General features: G+C 36.9%; 2 protein-coding genes across 8 annotated transcripts in view; one reads left to right on the top strand and one right to left on the bottom strand.

Moving 5' to 3' along the window:
• Window positions 1-8,522, bottom strand: part of LOC106875645 (acidic mammalian chitinase) — an 11,953-nt gene extending 3,431 nt beyond the window's left edge. Inside the window, exons 1-7 of one of the 5 annotated variants that reach the window (XM_014923881.2) lie at window positions 8,394-8,522; window positions 5,549-5,616; window positions 4,050-4,329; window positions 3,075-3,201; window positions 2,205-2,329; window positions 1,421-1,547; window positions 189-356 (exon numbers count right to left, since the gene is read on the bottom strand). In XM_014923881.2, the coding sequence (XP_014779367.1) occupies window positions 189-356; window positions 1,421-1,547; window positions 2,205-2,329; window positions 3,075-3,201; window positions 4,050-4,329; window positions 5,549-5,606 (885 nt within the window). In that variant the 5' untranslated portion in view covers window positions 5,607-5,616; window positions 8,394-8,522. Of the gene's footprint in view, window positions 1-188; window positions 357-1,420; window positions 1,548-2,204; window positions 2,330-3,074; window positions 3,202-4,049; window positions 4,330-5,548; window positions 5,617-6,904; window positions 7,076-7,113; window positions 7,769-8,332 lie in introns of those variants that run through there. The other 4 variants (XM_014923879.2, XM_014923880.2, XM_014923878.2 and 1 more) reach the window with 4 other exon arrangements.
• Window positions 8,508-21,565, top strand: LOC106875644 (4-trimethylaminobutyraldehyde dehydrogenase). 3 transcript variants are annotated; one of them, XM_014923876.2, is made up of 12 exons: window positions 8,508-8,604; window positions 11,957-12,149; window positions 13,886-14,031; window positions 14,597-14,726; window positions 15,687-15,931; window positions 16,614-16,721; window positions 17,513-17,632; window positions 17,768-17,956; window positions 18,242-18,471; window positions 19,335-19,552; window positions 20,503-20,556; window positions 21,430-21,565. In XM_014923876.2, exons 2-10 carry the CDS (start codon window positions 11,978-11,980, stop codon window positions 19,543-19,545), a joined length of 1,551 nt encoding a protein of 516 aa, XP_014779362.1. In that variant the 5' UTR covers window positions 8,508-8,604; window positions 11,957-11,977; the 3' UTR covers window positions 19,546-19,552; window positions 20,503-20,556; window positions 21,430-21,565. The 3 variants fall into 3 exon arrangements, with proteins under 3 accessions (XP_014779362.1, XP_014779361.1, XP_014779363.1); XM_014923875.2 differs by lacking the exon at window positions 8,508-8,604 and adding an exon at window positions 8,865-9,004; XM_014923877.2 differs by lacking the exon at window positions 8,508-8,604 and adding an exon at window positions 9,080-9,354.
• Window positions 21,566-23,846: the final 2,281 nt, after the last annotated feature.

Below are 23,846 nucleotides of genomic sequence, written 5' to 3'. Positions count from 1 at the left end.
ATGGTGATTAATGATGATGGTGACTGATGATGATGGTGACTGACGATTATGGTGATTAATGATGATGGTGACTGATGATGATGGTGAGTGATGATGATGTTGATAAGTGATGATCTCAATGCTAATTTATTGTCAGAGAAGAGAGAGAGAGAGAGAATGTTCAGAAAAAGCAAGAAGGCAACTCTTACTTGTGAATAAGTGACATAGCCACCATTGTCACCTCGTCCATAGCTGGGAGCATGGACACCATGGAGACTCTTAAACACCAGCTTGTAGCTGTGGCCATACACAGGAATTCCAACAACAACTTTAGATTTTGGCATCCCCTTCAGAACCCAGTAGTTAGCAGAGAAAACCTGAAAACAGATATACATCTTTTAACTTTTACTTGCTTCAGACAGTAGACTGTGGCCATGCTGGAGCACTGCCTTGAAGAATTTTTAGTTGAATAAATTGACCCCAGTACTTATTCTTTTAAAGCCTGGTATTTATTCTATCAGTCTTTTTGCTAAACTGCTAAGTTATGGAGACATAAACACACCTACACTAGTTGTCAAGCAGTGGTGGAAGACAAACACAAACAAAAAGACACACACACATACATTATATATATATATATATATATATATATATATATTTTATATATATATATATATATATATATATATATATATATACAGAACATGTAGAAAGTACCATTCGAGTGTGGTCGTTGCCAGTGCCACCTGACTGGCTCCCGTGTTGGTGGCATGTAAAAAGCACCATTCGAGCATAGTCGATGCCAGTGCCAGTGGCACGTAAAAAGCACCATTTAAGCATGATTGATGCCAGCATCACCTGACTGGCCCTCGTGCCTGTGGCACATAAAAAGCACCCACTACACTCTCAGAGTGGTTGGCACTAAGAAGGGCATCCAGCTGTAGAAACTTTGCCAGATCAAATTGAAGCTTGGTGCAGCCATCTGGTTCGCCAGCCCTCAAACTGTCCAACCCATGCCAGCATGGAAAGCAGACGTTAAATGACAATGATGATGACTCAGTTATTCTTATATTCCTGCATTCTAGAAGTAACTAAAATAAAAGGATTCCAAATGAGGATGAAATATCATAAATGGCTACTATGATGATAATAATAATAATAAAAGAATTATATGCAATAAGATGTATGTTCTTCTATCTCTTTTCACTCTTTGAGAAAAAAAACAGTTCTTCACAAAAGATAAACTATGGATATGTTTAGAAATGGTTATCTTCCTCTGAGCTTTAAATCTCTTTTGCCCTCTGACTCTATTGCAGTATATACAGATTCCTGTAAGAGCACCATGTCAAATAAAAAAAAGGTTATTCATTGAATGACAGAACTAATTAAATTGAGAATTGTAAATAGAGAAAAGACTAATGAAGGGTATGTTGAGACTTACAATGGACCGGTTGCCATAGATGGAATCATGTTCTTCGGGGTAGAGTGGACTGTTAAATCCAGTGAAGGGATCGTAGTAAGCAAAAGCATGGTAGTCATAACACATCAGGTTGATGAAGTCCAGGACTCTGTTTAGGGGTAAGTTAGATGAGAGAGAAAGATTCAGAGAGCAAGGAAAGAATGACACTGTAGGGTAGGTGTGAGAGGTCTGATTTGTGCAGTTGAAATATAAAACAGGAGGCATATTTGAGCCAGATATGGTTGGTTTCAATACTAAAGGGTTAAATTATTGCCTGGTTTAATACAACTACTTGAACCTTGGATGTTTTCAGAAGAGACTTCACTCTGTTGCAAGTTTCTTCATCTTGGTCCCCAGTTTGAGGATAACTTCCTTTTCTCCCTGTCTCTTTCCTCCTAACAGTCTCAGAGATTCTATGATAGCTTTCTTCTTAGACAAAGACATAGAGAACAATGAAAGGGGAAAAAGAATGGCACCGAAACATTCTTCATGGTGCTGACACATTCTTGACATTTTATCAGTTGGATGCTGGAATTACATACATATATAAAGGACACATACAACTATAAAGGACAAATGCATACATAAAGGACACATATAGACATAAAGAACACATGCAGCTATACAGGACAGATACAGATGTAAAAGACATATACAGATATATAGCACATACATGTAAAGGACATATACAGACATAAAGATCATTTACAGACATAAACAACATAGTCAGGACATAAAGGACATGAACAAATATAGAATTACTTACTTAGCAAGAATAGGGACTTCATAAGAGGCATCAATTATCTCCTTTGTGGAAACAACAGCTGCTGTCAGCATCAAACGTGGTTTGTTGGTAAGGGCAGCTTCTTGTTGAAACAATTCATAGAGTTCCTATATATATATATATATATATATATATATATATATATACTTATACATAGAGTCTCAAAAATGAAACAGAAGCATGACAAAGGAATGAATGGGAAATACAGACACAAGATATGGATATACTCATTCCTCGTCAGTTATTATCCCCCCCCCCCAAATCATTAAAATCTCACTCCTTTAATGATAATATTGTTCACTTTTGGTGGCTTCACCAATGAAAAAGCTGCTGGGAATAATAAACGAATGTTGAGGACAGTAAAGAAAACAAATGATACCAGTAGTGGTATGAATATAAATATACAAATAAAATAAACTATACTAAAGGTGCAGGTGTGGCTGTGTGGTAAGAAGCTTGATTCCCAACCACATGGCTCCAGGTTCAGTCCCACAGTGGGGCACTTTCCACAAGTGTCTTTTATTATTGCCTTGGACTGAGTAAAGTCTTGAGAGTGAATTTGGTAGACGTTCATATTGGTACCTGCTTGGATTATATATCCTCATCAACCAAAAAATTTTGGAAACTAGACTATATATTTGCATATGTCCTTTATAAATTTGTATATGACCTTTATATATATCTGTATGTGTCTTTTATATATAGACACTTTCTCGACAATATCAAATATGCTGGCAACCAGAAAATACCCAGTTGGAACACTATTACTCCTGATGTTATTGCTGACAAAATATGGATATCGAAAACCCAATATAACAGATTAAATACTTGTAAAGTTTTGAAGTAAATTACCGTCAATAAAAGACTGAAGGAATGTTTCTGAGACTTGGGTAAACCATTCCAAGCAGGAAATTCGAAATCAAGATCCAACCCATCAAAACCATATTTCCTGAGAATAGGCAGTGAACTGTTGGCAAATCTGGAAGAAGAAAAATTGAAAATTTAAAAAATGGTTATATGGTGAAGAAGCTTGCTTTACAACCACATGGTCTAAGGTTCAGTTCTTCTGCACAGTACCTTGGACAAGTGTCTTTTATTATAGCTCCTGGCTGACCACAACCATCATCACCACTGCCACTGCATCCATCACCATCACCACCACCAGCATCAGCTGGTCTGACATGGAGGCTAGGAATTTGACCATCAGGTCACACTGGTTTGATGAGCCTATTCTGCTATGCTGGCTCAACATGGCTTGGCAGAGGGGTGCAGTTTTTATACTCTTACTCAGGATTAGTTAAGCTGATAACAGTCAGCACTGGTGCTCAACTAGTACTTATTTTACTGACCCTGAAAAGATGAAAGGCAAAGACAGCCTTGAGGAAATTTGAACTTAGAACATAAAAGAGTAAACATGGTGGTGCTCCAGCATGACCACAGCCGCATGGCTGAAAAGGTAAAAGAGTACACACACACACAAACAACCAAAAAATAACTATCTATATGGTAATATATTGAAACTCTTGTTTTTTTTGTTTTGAGTCTGTGATGTGCTGTGTTGACAAACTTGCACTAAAAGTTCCTGTATTTCTAATCAAAATTTCTTAGTTACTATGGTGACAACACTACCTATCTATCTATCTATCTTTCACACACACACATACACACTCTCTCTATCTCAGTGTATTTCTCTCTCAATAGCAACAACTTTTTCTCCTCCTCTCCCCCTCTCTTTCACATATATTTTGTGATGGACAGACGGAGATGAGCTTCTCTTTTATAATATAAGATAATTGATTAGTCCATATATTCTAAGATGCGCTATACCTGGATCGATTCTGACTTGTGGCAAGGACCCCATTGAAATTTCCTCCATTGCATAATAAAACTTTCAGCTCTGGGTTAAGTTTTTTCATTAAAGGAATTTTCTCATAGTACATCTGTGGATCAGTTGGTTTTGGGGGTTTGATCTGTCCATCAATTATAGTGGATCCAATAAAGATCAAATGAGTACATAAGGTAGGGTCCAGACCAGGTGGCAAAGGAGTAGAGTAATTTGAAAGACCTGTTCCATAATAACAGACAATTTTCTCGGATGACGCTGTGTCTGAAATGAAACCAAAAGGTAGAACAGCTGGTAAACGGTTCAATAAACAACACAGGGGGAGGAAGAGAGGGAGAAAATTCTCAAGGTATTGGTCGATCTCTGATAGGTTCATGGTCAAATAGATGACAGTTGAGAACTTCAGTGTTCTTGGCCCCTTGAACCATATCGTTGCTCACTGCTATGAGGGTGTAGATTGCTGTCCACAAGTGCAAGCCCCAGGAGTCAGAGTGGCTGTTCCAGTGCATCTCCCTTAGTATCCTCCAGGGCATTGCCTTTTCCATTTTGTCTGCTGGTGCCATGAAAAATGTTTCTATATTGCGAGAGGCAAAATTCTGTGTTAATTTTATTTTATAAATGTATTTTATATCATCAATTTACGTAAAGCACCTTTTGAGCGTTGGGCATGATGGAAGTGGCAATATGGCCAATGCTGGTGTTGCATAACTAGCACTTTTACTGATGTGGTGCTAAAAAGCCCCTTTCGAGTGTTGGGCCTCACAGAGGCAATTGCAAGTGACTGAGATCTTTGGCAATATGCTGTGCTCGAGAAGAAGGCCAAGTAGAATCGCAGTCGTGGCAGATACTGGTGCCACACAGCTGGCATCTATGCCAGTGGCAGGTAAAAGCACCCGTTACACTCTCGGAGTGGTTGGCAGTAGGAAGGGCATCCAGTTGTAGAAACCATGCCAAATCAGACTGGTGCAGCCCCTCAGCTTACCAGCCCTGGTCAAACCATCCAACCCATGCCAGCATGGACAACAGACATTAAATGATGATGATCATCATCATCATGTAGCATATACGGAATGAACTGGAAACAGTTAGGCGGGAAGTACTGACAAGTCAGGATAGCTCAGTGGTCAGTTAGTATGAAATAGCAGACAGTATAATACCTCAGCTACTGGCATGGCTGAATGACCACTATAACTCAGTGGTCAGACTGGTTATGTATATTGATCTTATCCATGCTTTTCTCTACCTAGGGTTACTTTTTCCACTGTGTCCTGTTTTTTAAGACAGCAGAGTGTTATTGATGGAGATTTGACAGCTATTTCTAGCAGGTCAATCTTACATCTGTTCAATCAGAGCTGTTTGGAGGTTAAACAAAAACAAAAGTAACTGGAAAAAATCAGAAATTGATGAGGTGGATTAAAAGATAATGTAGGATATGGAAAAGAAGGAAGGATAAGGTTGATAAACAGATTAGTCATAAACTTACCAGCAATAACAGAATTTAGGCAAATGAGAGCCACAATATATATTACAGTGCGCAACATTGCTGAAATACTGAAAGAGAAAAGAAATTTAGTGACTGAATGACAGTAATATATATATATATATAAAGAAAACAGAAAATGGAGATAACAAACAACAATTCATTTGCATCCATTATTATTTATTAATAATTTACAAAAAGACTGCATCCCATCTAACAGCTGTTTCTGCTGAAAATGTTCTTTAGAATTACCATTATGATACCAAGAGAATATTTGTCATAGCTGGTGATAAAACCGATTTGAATCATGGAGCTTCATCAGAGTTGAAAATAAATAGATAAAAAGAAGAGACAAGAAAAGAAGAAGGAAAGGTTGAATATGGTGAGAGTCATGTCATGCTGCATGTAGAGAAAAGTTGGGCATAAAACGAATTATATGCAGTGTGCAATAAAGGAGACTGTGTTGGTTTGGTCATGTGATGCGGATGGATGAGATCAGCTGCATAAAGAAGTGTCAATCACTTAAAGTGTAGGGAAGTTGTGAAAGAGGGAGACCCAGGAAGACATGGGATGAAATATTGAATGTCGATCTCAAAATGCTGAAACTTACAAAGGAGATGACAAAGGACTGAGATACGTGGTGCTTTGCCGTACTTGAAACGACATTGCCCCATCTGATTATCATCTATTCCACAGTCTTCAAAATCATTTGGACACCAGAATTAAGTATGGTTATTATCCATACAATTTCAAAATAAGGTGATTAAAATCAAAATAAGCAACACGGATATCCAAAGTTAATGCAGTACGATCGTTTCATGCGACTTCATTTAATTAAGCAATGTGAACATTACATCAAATGTAAAATGCAGAGCAATCCTTAGCTGCACAAAGATATAGAAATTTACTGAAATTACATTTAAACAGAAGGACATATTTTCATAACTACATTTAAACTCTCCAAGTAGAAAGGAAGAATACAAAAAAACATTTTGACTTAGCCAGACCATACAGGCTAGTAAATAATTCTAAATAATTCTAATGTTCACATTGCTTAATTAAATGGAGTCGCAGGAAACGATCGTACTGCATTAACTTTGGATATCCTTGTTGCTTATTTTGATTATATATATGTGTGTCAAATGACCGAAGCAAGTAAAAGAGTATATATAATCAGTGTGTACACGTAAAAACCTACAACGTATATTTACAATTGCCTAATGAAATTTCATTTGAAACACAGAAATCAAAGCAAAACATTTAGTGATTGATAAAAATAATATCACTGATATTTAGAGATTAATCTTGCTGGGTCCATACGACAAGGAAAGAAAATACAAAGTAAAATAAATATTAAACCTTAAAACAGAATCGATGTATGAACCGATTGTTTCAACTCTTTGTCATGGACGATGTCGAAAGGAAACAGTAAATATTTTTGTATTGTGTCTGTATGGAAAGTGATCGGGTCTAAAGTCGAACGACGCCTGATTAAATTTATACTGAATTAACAAAGGAAGTGACTCAGCCGCTAAAATAACTAGGTTTTGACGTGATAAAGAGCGTACCTGATTGTAGTCAAAACTTTTGTGAATCACATTGTATGAAAGGGAGGACACACTTGAAAAACAGTACAAAATGTTGATGTCATACGAATTTATAAATTATCTATAGAACGTGGAATGGTTCTTTCTTAGGGATTGGATCTCGATGCACATATAAAGCTATAGGGGTGGGGCAAAACGAGCAATTTCCAAATTTTCGTTATTTTCTCCCTATCTATTTGAAATTATTAAATTGCAAGTATTGCATCATTATTTGGTACTGTTCCATGATCCTTGGGAGTAAAAATTGGTCAGCATAGTTGTTGTTTTTGAAGTTGAGAGAGTCCGAAGCATAGTCAGCTCCTCTTTTTAAAGAAATCTTTCCTCAACTTTGACCCGATCGTAATTGAGGTTGCTAATAAAATATCTTGATAATTTCTGGTGTTTAACAATCAATATCGAAAGATCATACAATTTTCTCTCCCCTGTTGGACTGCAAGCCACTTTTTTCAAAACCAATGTCTACTTTGATAGTTTTCAAGTTTCAAAAAATGGTGACCAGTTGCTGTGATAACAAAAAAAATTCCCCACAGTTGGTTTCAATACAGTTTTAACAGAAATATTTGGAAGAATTAAATGGTGATTTTAGGTGATTTTCAACCAGCACATAAAGTCAAGCCTAGGTGTCTCACATGCTACAAATAACAGCCAAATCTTACAATTTTTTAATAATTTCACGCAAACAAAAACAGAAATCTCGGTTGTAAAAAAAAATTTTTTCCAAAATTCCAATTTTTACGTAAACGAAACGGTGTCAAGACATCTATGTCCCTCACAATGGTATGTTCCGTGTGTTTCCTCGTTTTTAGAATAATTTTAAAGTTTGAAAACGAAAATAAATCAACCTTAACATCAATAATAGAATAACAGAACACAAGACTCGGTTAATGTTTACAACTTGACCAGGAAACGAAAATAAAAAAAAAAAATTTAAATAGTGCAACGGGTGTAAAAATATGTGTAGGAAACGAATACGAAATGGATATAATTCTGTATTCAATAATTTATAATATTGCATTGTTCTAGGCTCGGCCAAAGTAGACAGTGGCCTTCATTGTAAACATTACGATCGGCTGCTAGGAGAATCACCTAAATTTATTGGAAGTTACCTTTTAGATCGGAAAATATACACCCAGAAGAGTGTAGAATAATAAATGATAATTAAAAATAATAATTTACATACCTCAGACGATAGAATAATGCCCCGGTTTTTATTTAGGATCTCCGTAGTATTAAACACTTACCGATTATCATCTAAGAATAGCTGACACCAGTGCTATGTAATTGTAACTTACAATTGCATGTCACATGCGAAGTGATTTTTGCTTCCGTATTGGACTAAATTGTGACCCATATCTACGAAGCTACCGTTTCATCCAGGATGGGACTTTATAAAAATGACGGGGTAAACCTACACAATTGGGCCCCTTCGATTTCGTTCCCCAAGGACAGGCGGTAAGACAATCTGGTCTCTTTTCATCACTTCTGGATAACCTTGATGGCCCCAGAACTGAGGGGATATTAATCTGAGCCAGGGTCTGCTTAATGATTAGGTTTAGCTTGGTGTGACGAGCGAAGCAACTAGCATTTAAACTCACGTTCTGAGTTTAAATTCTACCAAGGTTGATTTTTGCCTTTCGCACATCCACTCATATATGCATCTGTACGCGCGTACACATACTCACACTGTGTATCTGTACCTGTACAGATACACAGATTCATTTAATCATCTATAAGTACACACATATTTACGAGAGCCCGACGCACATGTTTTGTCAACAGTTGGCTGCGAGTTATTCCCCATACTAGTGACATAATTCCATCAGCATCGGCGACTCGGACACTTTTTAAAGAGGTTTGTGGTTCCAACTTCTCTATAATGGTTATAATAATTAGATTTATAAATCTACTTTTGGTGCGGTAGATATATCGCACCGTTGCCTCAAGTGTTTAACTTTGGGTCAACCTATATCATGCAAACCTATTATCAAAAACATTCGAACCTTGGCCGTCCCGTCTTTATTTGTTTATTTTAAAGACATTAGACATTTTTTATATAGAGCAACGTAATGTAAATTTGTTTTGTTTTAAGAAGGCAGGGTGTATATTGTTAGGGCAATTTAGCTACCATATCTAGCAGATTGAATAATGACGAAGAGACCCTTTCGGTAGCTGACTGAGCAGTCGGTGCTCGTTTATAAGACGGTACGTGTGTCATAAATGCTTTACACTGCTGCAAATCTTTAATATTTTGTTGTTTAAATAATATAATTCTATAGACTTAGAGGTGTAAAGAGCTGTTAATTCGCTTAAACCTTTTTTGTATAATTATTTTTATGAAACTGGACAGCATACTTGAAAGTGAAATGAAATTATTCTCGAGCGAGAACCGAAACCAGGTCGCGGGTTTTTGTCTGTGTGCTCTGCTTTTTAAAGTCGGTGAGGGCACCAGACTAAGTGCTTACGTTAATAATGCTTTCTGCTATAGGCACAAGGTCGGCAATTTCAGTGAAAAAGAGGTTAGTCGATTATTTCGACTCCATTAATTAACCGGCACCTTATTTTATCAACTCCCAAAAGATGAAAGGCAAAGTTGACGTAGGGTGCATGTGCACTCTACGTAAGTAGGTAGAATGTATATAGGTGATAGACTGGTGCGATTCAATCGAATATACACCAACCCTACAAATTAATGACTTTGCGATCCAACGGGATAATTCCATGTGGTTACTCGACCTGTCAGAAATGGTAGCTAATTATAACTTCCTAACTTCAGCACGAGGCCTACAACTCAGAACGTAAAGAGCCATAAGAAATGCTGTTAAGCATTTTTTTTCTTCTGACAAAGTAACGGTTCTGCCTGCTCACTGCCTTTTGTAGCTTCGAAGGTAGGGGCAAGTAGATCACATGGACTACAGTACATCACCGATACTTTATTTTGTTTATCGAACCCAAAAGTATGAAAGGTAATGTTGATCTCGACGGGATTTTGACTCAAGGCTTAAAGGACGAACCATGATGAATACTGTAAAGCATTTTATGCGATGCCCTGACAATCCTGTCAATTTACCGCCTTGATAATAATAGTAATAATCCTTTCTACTAAAGGCACAAGGCCTGAAATTTGGGGGAGGGTCCAGTCGGTTACATCGACCCCAGTAATCAACTGGTGCTTATTTTATCGACTCCGAAGGAATGAAAGGCAAAGTCGATCCGGGCAGAATTTGAATTCAGAACGTAAAGACGGACGAAATACTGCTAACGATTCTGCCAGGTGTCAAACAGCTTAAAAACTCACCAAACATTATATAACCGTATTTACTCATGCTTAAGTCACACACCCTTAATTTTGTGTTAAATCTTGTTTCATAATTTTAGCCTTGCCACGTATATAACTCGCACCCGAGTTGGTTATTTTTCTCTTTCAGTTAAAATCAAGTATAAAGTTGTGTGACTTATTCACAAGTGAATACGGTAATTTCGTCCTTCTCCATTTTAAGTTTAGATCGGTTGAAAAATATCGGTGATGGACCGATGCAATTCAAGTTAATGACTTTATGAACCAACGATGTAATACCTTGCGGTGACATAACCTCTTAATAATGGTAGCTGAATATCCTTGTATAGCTTTCTAGGCCTACAAATTGTATCGAAGTATATATTCTATTAAATCGATCTTCGTACTTTTCTGGAACTTTATTTTATCTGTCCTTGTAGGAAACGAGTCTAAACGTAAATGAATGTAAATAAATGTCATATGGTATATAATATAAAGCGCTCTACCAATTCTGCTGTTTACGTCCTAGATATGATATTAATGCTTTCTTATATTGATACAGGACATAAATGTTTGAGTTTGGGAATTGCAGTCTTGCAAAGACGAATGACAGTCTTGACCTCAGCAACATTTCAGTTCAGTAGTTAAAGGGACATAACTAAGTACCACAACTCATTTTATCAGTTGTTTGACCTATTATGTGCTCAACATTCTTCAGTAATAGTTTCTTATTTAGGCAGAAGGCTAGTGAGAAGAGGGTGGGGGTCATTCGATACCGTCGACTCCACTACTTGACTGGTGCTTGGCGTGATTCGAACTCAGAATATAAAGAAATGGAACAAATGCTGCAAGTCGTTTTGTTCCATGATCTAACGGTTCTACAAATTCATCATCCTTATAATATTAGTTTATAATTTGGGCACAAGGTCAACAATTTCGAAATAGGGGTGACCCCACTACTTGTCAAGTAATCTATTCTGTCATCTTCGGAAGAATGACAAACAAAGTTGAACTTGGTGGAATTTGAGCTTAGAACATAGAAGGCTTTAACGAAATGCGCCAAGGAATTGTATTCAATGCACGAAAGATTTTGCCAATCCACCACCGTCAATTATAATAATAATAGTTTCATATTTTAGCAGAAGGCCAACAATTTCGAGAGGAGGTGGGTAAATCGATTACATCGACCTCCATGGCTCAACTGGTACTTATTTTATCAACTACGAAAGGATGAAAGGCAAAGCCAACCTTCATGGGATTTGAACTCAGAATGTAAAGACAGACAAAATGCTGCTAAGCATTTTGTCTGATGTGCTAACGATTCTGCCAGTTTGCCGCCTTGTATAATAATAATAATAATAATAATAATAATCCTTTATACTATAGGCAGAAGGCCTGAAATTTTGGGAGAGGGGACTAGTTGATTACATCGACCCCACTATCTTCATCGCCATCAGCACCACTACTACCACTTCCACAACAAACATCACCACCACTGCTACCTTACTCATAGAACTTACCTATTTCCAGGTACATCTACTCTACCCTGAAATGAGAAGATCTATTGTCCAGTTGGTGGCCAAGAAATGGCACCAAACTTTCTCTACATATGCCCAGGAGCAGTGTGCTGCCGTCCAACAGAGCCTAAATTTTGTGAATGGGGCCAGGGTTGAGCCAAAAGGTCAAGACAAAGAAACTCTGCCATTGGTCATACCTTCAACCGGTAGGTTACATTGCAAACTTGTTGTTATTTAGCCCTAGGTCAACCCTAATCAAGAATACGTATGATCAAAGTCATTCCTGTCATGACCATACTGTCTTTTTGTATATTTACAATTGTATTGTGTTCTGTTTTTAATGAAGATTTGGCTGCTATTTCTAGCCGATTGTGTAACCATTAAAAAAGGTTGCCTTCTTTGACCTACCGTGAAGCTGTATCATGGTCGTGCGACTCTGTATGCTGGTTCACTTGTGTCTACTTGTTGTGCAGGCGTGGCTGCATGGTAAGAAGCTTGCTTCTTAACCACATGATTCTTGGTTCAGTTCCATTGTGTGGCATCTTCGGCAAGTGTCTTTTATAGCCTCGAGCAGATCAAAGCCTTGAGAGTGGATTTGGTACATGGAAACTGAAAGAAGCCTGTCATATATATATATCTACATATATATATCTACATATATATATCTGTGTGTGTGCCTGTGTTTGTGTCCCCCCACCTGCTATCGCTTGACAGTTGATGCTGGTGTGTTTATGTTCCTGTAATTTAGCAGTTCATCAAAAGAGACTGATAGAATAAGTACTAGGCTTACAAAGAATAAATCCTGGGGTTGATTTGTTTGACTAAAACCCTTCAAGGTGGTGCCCCAGCATGGTCGCAGTCAAACAGGTAAACGGGTGAAAAACTGACCAGCATGTAGACAGCTTCTCAAGCCCAACCATGACAGCTGACTGCAGAGGAAAGAAAGAGGTACAGGCATGGCTCTTTGCTTGAGAAGTTCATTTCCAAAGTTTCTGGTCTCAAGTTCAGTCCTACTGTGTGATACTTCAGGCAAGGGTCTTCTACTATAGCCCTGAGCCAAAGGTTGGTGACAGTAAAGGTGACCGACCATATAAAATTTGCCTCAACAAATTCTGCCTGGCCCTTGCAAGCATAATAAAGTAGACATTAAAATGATAATGTTGATGATGATGATGATGATGATGACAACAACTGAATCAGAAAAAAAAGTCAAATAACTTTCATTATGTTATCAAACCCTGAGAGTAGCTACATCTGGGACACCTTAATCAAGGGATTTATCTTTGTTTAGTGCTTATCTTATCAAATGATGAATGGTAAATCTGTCTGTCTGCCTCTCTCTCTCTCTCTCTCTCTCTCTCTCTCTCTCTCTTTCTCTCTCTCTCTCTCTCTCTCTCTGGAGAAAGATAACTTGGTTGCAAGTGTGTTTATTTCTGTTCCTCATCTCTTACACACACTAACACACAGAGAAACATATGCATGTGTGCGAGCACACACACACACACTAGTCAATTTGAGGCTATATTAGAAGACTAGCCCATTGAGTTTGAACCTGAAACCCTGTCGTTGTAAAGTGAACATTATCAGCACAGAGTCATACCTGCACACATATAACCACATCTGTACTTCTGTACTTTAATAGTAAAAAGTGAGGAAATGTGATTATTAACTCTTTTGCATTCACATTACTCGGTCAAACATAAGTCTTGTTTATTTACATCATTTTCAATTGATCATGCATTATCTTGTTCCTTCAAGGTTTCAATAATGTGATTATTTTTTTTTAGAATGGCATTCTAGGGTATGTGTGAGAGGCCAAACTTGGAAGGTTTGAACATAACACTGGTCGAATTTTTGGGCAGGATGTGGCCAGTTCAAATGCTAAAGGGTTAAACGTTTCTTTTATTATTTGGTAATCAAGATTCCTATTTTCTTTCTCTAGGTGAAGTTCTGCGGACTTTCCATTCATCTGGTGCTGAAGATGTGGATGATGCAGTGAACAGTGCCAGGTCTGCTGCTCAACATTGGTCTCAACTCTCTGGTTTTGAACGTGGAAAAATATTGCGCAAAGCTGCTCTGTTGCTAAAGGTGTCCCTTGTCTTTTACATTTTCCTTTCTCCATACTCTGTCATTTTTTTGTTTTTATGGATGTCTTGGATTGGATTGGATTGGATTACCTATGTTTAGTCTATTGCAAGATAAAGGCAACAGCATGTTCTCTTCACCCAACCACAGTCTAATTTGCAGGCTGTGAAGTTGAGTCTGAGATCATACTGGTTTGATGAGCCTACTCTGACACACTGGCTCAACATAGTTTGGCAGAGTGGTGCAGTTTTTATACTCATTCCCAGGAGTAGTGTGTGTGTGTTTATGTGTTTTTACCACTGGAAAACCTGTGTTGGTTTGTTTACATCCCTGAAACACTGGTTTGGCAAAAGAGACTTATAAAATAAGTACTAGGCTTTAAAAAAATACTTATTGGAGTCAATTTGTCCAAGTAAAAACCTTCAAGGCTGTGCCCCTGCATGGCCACAGTCCCAATGACTGAAACAAACAAATAAAAGATACCCTCTACAGTTCCCCACCCTTGTTTCCTTACCCACCCCTAAATATCCTCAGTCTAAACTCTCCATTTTATTTTGATATTCACCAGGAAAGACGAGAGGATTTTTCTCAAATTGAAGTTTTGGATTCTGGTAAACCTATATGGGAAGCACGTGCCGATGTTGATGGCTGTATTGATTGTCTGGAGTATTTTGGGGGTCTGGCAGCAAACCTCGCAGGTAAGCCTTTTTGCAAGGAAGAAAGTGAGACAGGAATTGCATAATTAAGTAAAAACCCGTCTGAAGACAGTGATGGTCATCTGCATCAGTGAAATTCATTGAGTAATGTTTGCAAATTGATATTTTTGTATGAGATGCAGGCACGTGGCTGTGGGATTAAGAAGTTAGCTTCCCAACCACATGGTTTCAGGTTCAGTCCCTCTATGTGGCATCTTGAGCTAGTGTCTTTTACTATAGCCCCAGGCCAACCAAAGCTTTGAGTGGATTTGGTAAATAGAAACTGAAAGGAACCCATCTTATATATTCTTTTACTTGTTTCAGTCAATTGACTGTGGCTATGCTGGAGCACCATACACACACACACACACACACACACACACACACAAGATTACTTTAAGATATATGGCATATTTATAAACGTACCTATTCAAGTATGATGATAGCATGAAACTATTAGTAGCTCTTTTAGTTGTGTATTTAATTTGAGATATATATATATATATATATATATAATAATGTGAGTTTAGAGGATTATATCATCCAGGAGGATACTGTGGTAGCTCTCAGTTATTTTCCAGATATTATGGCTAACTGCATTGGTTAGTATTTAACGTCTCTGACTTCTAGGAGTTGTCACTTACACTGTGAATTCCTCTCATGGGTAATTCTGTATTTGCTTCACTGGATGGTAGTATTATCTGGAGTTACACCCTCTGGCATATATATATATAGAAGGTGGTGGGCTGGCAGAATCATTAACAGCTATCGGCATTTTGTCTGTCTTTATATTCTGAGTTTAAATTCCGTCATGGTTGACTTTGCCTTTCATCCTTTTGGGGTTGATAAAATAAGTACCAGTTGAACACTGGGGTTGATGTAATCGACTTAACCCCCACTCCACCCAACTGCTGGCCTTGTGCTAAAATTTGAAATCAATTTACATGTGTTTGCATTTAACAGGAGAACATCTGATTTTACCTGGAGGCAGTTTCAACTATACCCGTCGTGAGCCTCTTGGTGTGGTTGGAGCTATTGGTGCATGGAATTACCCAATTCAAATGGCTTCTTGGAAGTCAGCACCAGCTTTAGCTTGTGGTAATGCCATGGTTTTCAAGCCATCTCCTTTAACCCCGATTTCTGCAGTGATGCTTGGTGAAGTGTATACTGAGGCAGGTGTACCTGCTGGATGTTACAATGTTATACAGGTGAGGGATTTGTTTTATTTTTCTTTGTTTGCTTTTGATTAAATTTGTTGTTGTAGCTATTATTTAGTTGTAGGTTCATCCTGAGGCCAAACAAAACGTCTTCACCTTCAATAATGATAAGCGATAACGTACACTGCTGTCGCTGACACAGTAAGACTGACTGTAATGTGACAATGTCGTTAAGTGAACACAACTCAAAACTGCAGAATTACACAATGCTGCTCGGTTAGCTGCTGCTGTGTCAACCAATCACATCTTGTCACATGTACACATGGTCAGCCAATAGTGTGCCTGACAGACTCTTTGAGACATGCCCACAACAGACGGGAACAAATCTATGAATTTTGTTAGCAGACTTAAAAAGTTAGTGGAACTAAATTTAATGGAAGCAATTGGTCAGCTAACAGTTTCCAAAGTTAGCAAAACACTAATCCTTTAAACATAAAGTTAGCTTCACTAATAAGCTGTTAGCGGATTAGTGGAACCATGCCCACCACTGTATGTTTGTGTGTGTGTGTGTGTGTATACACACACACACACACACACATACACACAGATGTATGTACACATGCGCATACATGTTCACACACACGCATGCATATATACAAATACACATGATGACATTAATAATGCAGATGATGATCTGAAAAACATCCTTTATCTGTCTTTTTTTCCTCATCAGGGTGCAACAGCAACTGGTCAGTTACTCAGTAACCATAGCAACATTGACAAGATGACTTTTACTGGTAGTGTACCAACTGGAACGAAAATCATGGAGGCCTGTGCAAAGGTAAGAGCAAACATCATGGTTTCAATCCTTGTCATAGATATTTATTGATGTTATTGCAGGGGTTTGGCAAGCTGGCAGAATCATTAGCACACTGGGTGAAATGCTTAGCTGTGTTTTGTCTGTTCATACGTTCTGAGTTCAAATTCCACCGAGGTCAACTTTGCCTTTCATCATCTTGGGGTTGATAAAAAATAAATATCAGTTGAACACTGGAGTTGATGTAATTGGCTTAACTGCTCCTGGGTATGAGTTTAAAAAAGAAATTGTATCTCTCTACTAAGCCATCTCGATCCTGTGTGACGGAGTAGCTTCATCCAACCATTATGATCTCAAGCGCAAATTCATGGCCTCCATGTTGGACTGTGATTGGTGGAGAGGACATGCTGAGGCCTTTGTGCTGCAGTGGGCTGAACAATAGTAATCCAATCCAATGTATATACACACACACACACACTCGCACACACACACACACACACACACATACGCCTGGGTAAGAGTATAAAAACTGCACCCCTCAGCCAAGCCATGTTGAGCCAGTGTAGCAGAGTAGGCTCATCAGACCTGTTAGCTATGCTACTGTGTGTATGTGTGTACAATAGACTTCTTGGTTTCTGCATGGTGGGTGGTGCCATTCTAATCACTATAGGGGTGGTGGTGGTGGTGGTGGTGGCATCAGCATCAGCTCCATTAATGACTTAACCTAATCTGACCTTTGCCCCATCAGTATTATTCCTAACAAAGGTCACATGATGTTTTCTCTCTCTCCTCCACTGTTTTTTTTTTTTCTTCAGGGAATAAAACACGTGACCCTGGAGTTAGGAGGTAAATCTCCAATGATTGTCTTTGCCAACAGTGATTTAGAATCTGCAGTGAATGGCGCTATTTTGGCCAATTTCCTGAATGCTGGGCAGGTAAGTCAAGCTGGCCTTGTGCCAAAATTTGAAACCATTGTCATCTCCTCCTCCTCCTCCTCATCATCATCATCGTCATCGTCATCTGCTTCTAATCTATTTACTTACCTGTTTTGAAATATCCCCACCGATTAGGTCTGTTCCAATGGAACCAGGGTGTTTGTGGAAAAGCTGATTGCTGAGAAATTTTTGGAAAAGCTGATTGCAAAGACAAGTAAAATGAAAGCTGGAGACCCCATGATGGAAGACACAACTATTGGTGCCATGATTAGCAAAGAACAGGCTGAGAAAACCTTACACTTTATAGAAATAGCCAAAAAGGAGGTGAGCCTTCATTCAGTCTTTTTTACTCTCCCCTCACATTCCTAAGAAACTAGCCCACTTTCCAGCCTAAGAATTATGTGAAGGCTACACATGTCTATGGAATACTCAGCCACTTACACATTAATTTCACAAGCAGGCTGTTGATAGGATTAACTGGAACTCTCATTCTCATAACCGATGAAGAGCCAGTTTTAGTTTTTTAATGAGTTGTAACCACAAGCAATACTCAAAAAGACTGATATTGCTATTTATTTACGTATCTGTATAAATGTATTTTATTTCTAGGGTGCCACAGTAGCATATGGTGGAGGCAGAATTATTCTAGAGGACCCAAAATTTCAAGGGGGTAACTTCATCAAACCCTGCATACTAACAAACCTCAGAGACGACATGACTGTAGTCAAAGAAGAAGTGTTTGGTGCCGTTTTATCGTTATTGGTCTTTGACTCGGAAGAAGAAGTTGTCAGCCGAGCCAACGATAGCTGTTTTGGTCTAGCAGGAGGAGTTTTTACAAAGTATGTTGTTCATTATTTCATTTTAATGCTATTGTTGGAATATGTTTGGGCATTAAATGATGATGATGATGCACATAATAATAAATATATAATAATGGAGCCAACTATATTATTATTTGTGCATTATTATATTCTTAACTGTGATAAATGTCCAGCGTCTAGTTGTTGCATGAATTTATTTACAGAGTGCTCAATATTATGAATTAAGGAGTTAATATTTCATTAATCGTTTTAGTGACTTGTTGATTGATAATGAATATCTTTGGTATTCTTTTTGAGTACTCTTAGCCAAGTCCTTGCATGAAGTGTGACTGAGTTAGTTGCATAAATTATAAAGATCCATATTACTCTTTCAGAATCTTTAGCATGTCAGTAAAATAAGCAGAACTGAATTCAGAACCATAAGATTGGGAAGCAAGCTTCTTATCACACAGCCGCACCGGTGCCTGAAAATATTTTTGAAATTTTACTTCAAATTCAGGAAAACTACAATTTTCACTTGCTAAAATGCTTATTTCAAAACCATCAGAGTACGAAGCACTCCTCATGCATGCAGTTTGTCAGACGGTTGTGATCTGTAAGCAGTTTTGAGTAGGAACACGAAAAAGAAGAGTGAACACTCAACGTGCATGTGCACACTGAATTTGTAAAACAGAAGAGGAGGAGTAAACATCCAATGCACATCTCAAAATGGAAGAAAAGAATAAAACAAGTTGTATGATGGTCTATATGTCATGTCTGGCACCATTTTCATGCAGCTTTACTGCAATTTTCTTGTAATTAAAATATTAAGTTTATAAATTCTTATGAAGTAAAGCAATTAAGTCTTTTATGTCTTTTTTTGTTTCTGTATCCCTCCTCAGAGACTTACAGCAAGCTCACCGTGTTGCTGGTAATTTACAAACTGGCAGTATCTATGTTAACAATTACAATGTATTTGCTATTGGTATGCCATTTGGTGGTTATAAGATGTCTGGAATCGGTCATGAGAATGCTGCTGTTACCATGAACTACTACACTCACCTTAAATCAGTGTATATCGAGATGGCTGAGCAATTAGAATCTCCTGTATAAGACACAGGTATAATCACGCATACATTATTATTATTGTTATTAATATTTTTATTGTGAAAAATTTTCCCTTCTCTTACAGCATGACAATTTCTTAAAAATGAATGAAACTGGTAGCTTATTTTGATAAAAATGTAAAAATTTTCTTTCTGATGCTACCAAGACACCTGAGGTGGATAACAGATATGATATTCTGAATACATTGGCTGACTATATGATATCGAGAAGCACTAGAACTGGAAAAATTAAAAAAAAAAAAATTTTAGTAAGCATGAATGCTTAATAAAAATGCTATTAAGAATATGAAATTTAAGATGATAGAGCTCATCAATAAAATGTGCACAGTGCCCATTGGGGTTGTTTTCCTGGTGTCATGTCTAAGATTTATTATTATTATTATTATTATTATTATTCATTTGGCAGTAAGCTGGCAGAATTGTTAAAGTATCCAGAATAAATGAAATGAAAGAATAATGAATTGTAATCATAAAATTCAGCATTTAAGTATTAAAGAAAGGATGCTACAGTAAATAACAGGATTAATAATAAAATAATAGAATCAGCTGATGTTAAAGTTACTCTGTTTGAAATTATTTTAAAAATCAAATGACTTGTTTTAAACATTTAAAAATGATTTTGATAATTCTAATGGTTTAATTAGGTGAATGCTGTAGTATTTACTCCTGATCACTATTCTTAATTAATTTAATTATTTGTGATGTTTCGGTTGTTTCTTTTTTGTGAGAGGCCTGCTTTATGATTTTTAATGTTTTACAATAGGTTTGGTTTGCTTTATTTTTATTTAATGCTTATATTTTATTTTAATTTATTTGACTCTGTACTGTATGAACTTTCATATTTCTATGTTACTTCTTTACCTCACTCTGTTATTTAATTCCTCTTCATCATATCTTTGTATATCACTGTATGCTATATATATAATTTTCCCTTCTCTTACAGCATGACTAAATGGCTTAAAAATGAATGAAACCGGTAGCTTATTTTGATAAAGATGTAAATATTATTTTCTTTTATTCATGATAAACTTCGAGTATTTTCTTTTTGTTTCTTAGATAGATAGATATACATATGTATATACACATGTCTATCTGTCTGTCTCTCTCTCTATATATATATATGTATATATATACTTTTTTATTCTTTTACATGTTTGTCATTTGACTGTGGCCATGCTAGAGCACCACCTTAAAGGGATTGATGAAATCAACTCCAGGACTGATTCTTTCTAAGCCTAGTACTTATTCTATCAATCTCTTTTGCTGAACTGCTAGTTATGGGGACATAAACACACTAACATTGGTTGTCAAGTGATGGTGGAGGGACACATAAATATATACACATATACAAGGTGTGATAAATAAATTGTCTAAACTATGCAAAAATGGAAATAACACTGACATCTCATTTTAACAGATAATTTACCAAAATTACATAGAAATATCTTGAAATACTAAAGAGTAAATTCAATCAATATAATCGCCATTAGCTTCAACTACGGCCTCCAGACGACTTTGGAATCTCCTGCAACTCTTCTGGACGGTCTCACACACACTGGTTCAATGCCACTTCTTTATTTCACCAACTAACTATCCAGTGATTTATTTAATGCATTGAAGAATCACTTAGTTGTTAGTTTTCTCTGCCAGAGTCCTTTTGTTGCTGTTTGTGGCCTCATCAATGACAAACTCAAAGCAGGCCTTGAAGAATGAGGCCTTTGATTAAGTCTTTTTTCTTCATTTATTCTTTGCTTCATTCCTGTTTTTGTTTTTTGTTTCTTTCTTACCTCACTTTTTTTGTTTCTCTCTTTCTTTTGTTTGTGTATTCTCTTTTGTTTTCTTTATTTCTTACTTTCTTTATTTCTTTCAGAAACAGTGAAGGATGTCCAAGAATACTAAGTTGTCCACAGTTGCCAGTATGGAAGACAGACAACAAACGATTACAAAGAATCATAAAAAAAAAAAAATTGTAATTTAATGAAATAAATATTTTTATAAATATTAAATTTGAAATTCAAACTTCAATAATTAATAATTGCCAGACTTTGTAGTTAATAATGAATAATTGTCAGTCTGCTTAATTAACAATGAATAAATATTAAGCTAATTAATTAAGTATGAGACAGCATGATTTAATAATTAATTAGTATCAAACTGTATAATTAGTAATTAATTAAAGGCTATGAGGTTTGGGATTTTAATATGAAGTAGACAGACTCTTGAACTGAATCTCTAAGTGATCTCTTGACATGCTAAAAATTGCAGCTAAATTCCCTTCAAATTACACCGAATCATTTTGGAAAAGGAATGACATATTGGCTAAGGTAATCATTCATGCATGATGAGATGATTATGTTGGATTGCATGAAGTTAAAAAGCAAGAACTGAGCTGGAGGTAAAAAACATACATGGCTGAGTGGTAAGAATTAGCTTCCCAACCAAATGACTCCAGGTTCAGTCCCACTGCATGGCACCTTGGGCAAGTGTCTCCTACTGTAGACTTGGGCTGAGCAAAGCCTTGTGAGTGGATTTGGTAGATGAAAACTGAAAGAAGCCCATCATATATATATATAGAATTTTTAATTGAATGAATCGATCCAGTACTTTTCTTTTTAAGCCTGGTACTTATTCTCTCAGTCTCTTTTGCCAAAGCGCTAAGTTACAGGGAAGTAAATACACCAATACTGTTGCCAAGCAGTGGTAGAGGACGAACACACACACACACACACGATAGGCTTCTTTCAGTTGCCGTTCACTAAATCGACTCACAAGATTTAGTTGGTCCAAGGCTACAGTAGAAGACACTTGCCTAAAGTGCCATGCAGTGGGACTGAACCTAAAACTATATGGTTGGGAAGCAAATTTCTTACCATACAGCTACACCTGATGTGTGTGTGTTGGTCCTCCTCACCTTTTTGACAACTAGTTTATTTGTTTACATCCCTGTAACTTAGCAGTTCAGCAAAAGAGATTGATAGAATAAGTACCAGGCTTAAAAAGAATAAGTAGGTGGGATTGATTGTGTGTACATATATATATATACACACACATATATGTGTGTGTGTATATATATATATATATATATATATATATATAGATGATGGACTTCTTTCAGTTTCTGTCTACCAAATCCACTCACAAGGTTTCGGTCAGCCTGAAGCTATAGTGGGACTGAACCTGGAACCATGTGTTTGAGAAGCAAGCTTCCTATCACACAGCTACGCCTGTTCATTATATATATATATAACAGTTAGAGAACTGCATCACCACCTGATGAGACATCAACTCTTGTTTCCATCAAGAGTACTGTTGCACATTCTGCATACAAGCATGTAATCCTAACTACATATGCAACATCAATTTCTTGTTTAGCTCCAGGCCAACTCTGATCCAGTGAAGCTATTATCAAAGATGTTCATGCTGTGATCATCCTATCTTTTACTTCAGATAGAGTGTATCTAGGACTATCACCTAATGGTAAATAACCTTTTCGGTCATAAATGACCATGGCATTGCGCGTAGAAAGTTCCCCTTTTGCTACACAGGGTAGTCAATGAAATGTGTGTGTGTGCATGTGTCACAAAAATACCATACAGGGGATATGCCATTTTTGTAGCCAGTTTGGTTACTGTTTGTGTAACTTTTATATGTTTCCTATTTGGAAATAGATAATAAATGTATTTTACTTTTGAATTAAGAATCTATATTGATAAACAAGTCACTTATAAGTGTTATCATTAAACATAAATCCTGACTCCAGCTGCATAAACGCCATAGCGAGAAATATATACTCTGAAACGCTAACGGACATTTTATGCGTGCATGTATGTTGAAGATAAATAAATTCGTGTTCTTTTAACCGCTATAAAAAAGATACACAGTTTCATAACTGCAGAAATAAATTTCATTAGCAAGTTGAAGAACGTGAAGAAAAAGAAAATAATTTCTACAGTTTATTTAGCGAGAAATATATACTCTGAAACGCTAACGGACATTTTATGCGTGCATGTATGTTGAAGATAAATAAATTCGTGTTCTTTTAACCGCTATAAAAAAGATACACAGTTTCATAACTGCAGAAATAAATTTCATTAGCAAGTTGAAGAACGTGAAGAAAAAGAAAATAATTTCTACATTAGTTTATTTATGTACTTTTAAGCATTTTTGGTAGGATTGGAAAGTAAAGTCATTTTGTCGTCGAGAGTTACGACTTATAGCCATTATCTGAAGGAGTGAGTGTCGTGGAGTTTAGTTCATCCAACGATCATTAAGAAATTACCCCCAAAT

Source organism: Octopus bimaculoides, chromosome 27 (genome assembly GCF_001194135.2).
Source record: "Octopus bimaculoides isolate UCB-OBI-ISO-001 chromosome 27, ASM119413v2, whole genome shotgun sequence".
NCBI lineage: Eukaryota > Metazoa > Mollusca > Cephalopoda > Octopoda > Octopodidae > Octopus > Octopus bimaculoides.
The sequence above is the reverse complement of the archived record's forward strand: the minus strand, read 5'-3'. Positions and strand labels throughout refer to the sequence as shown.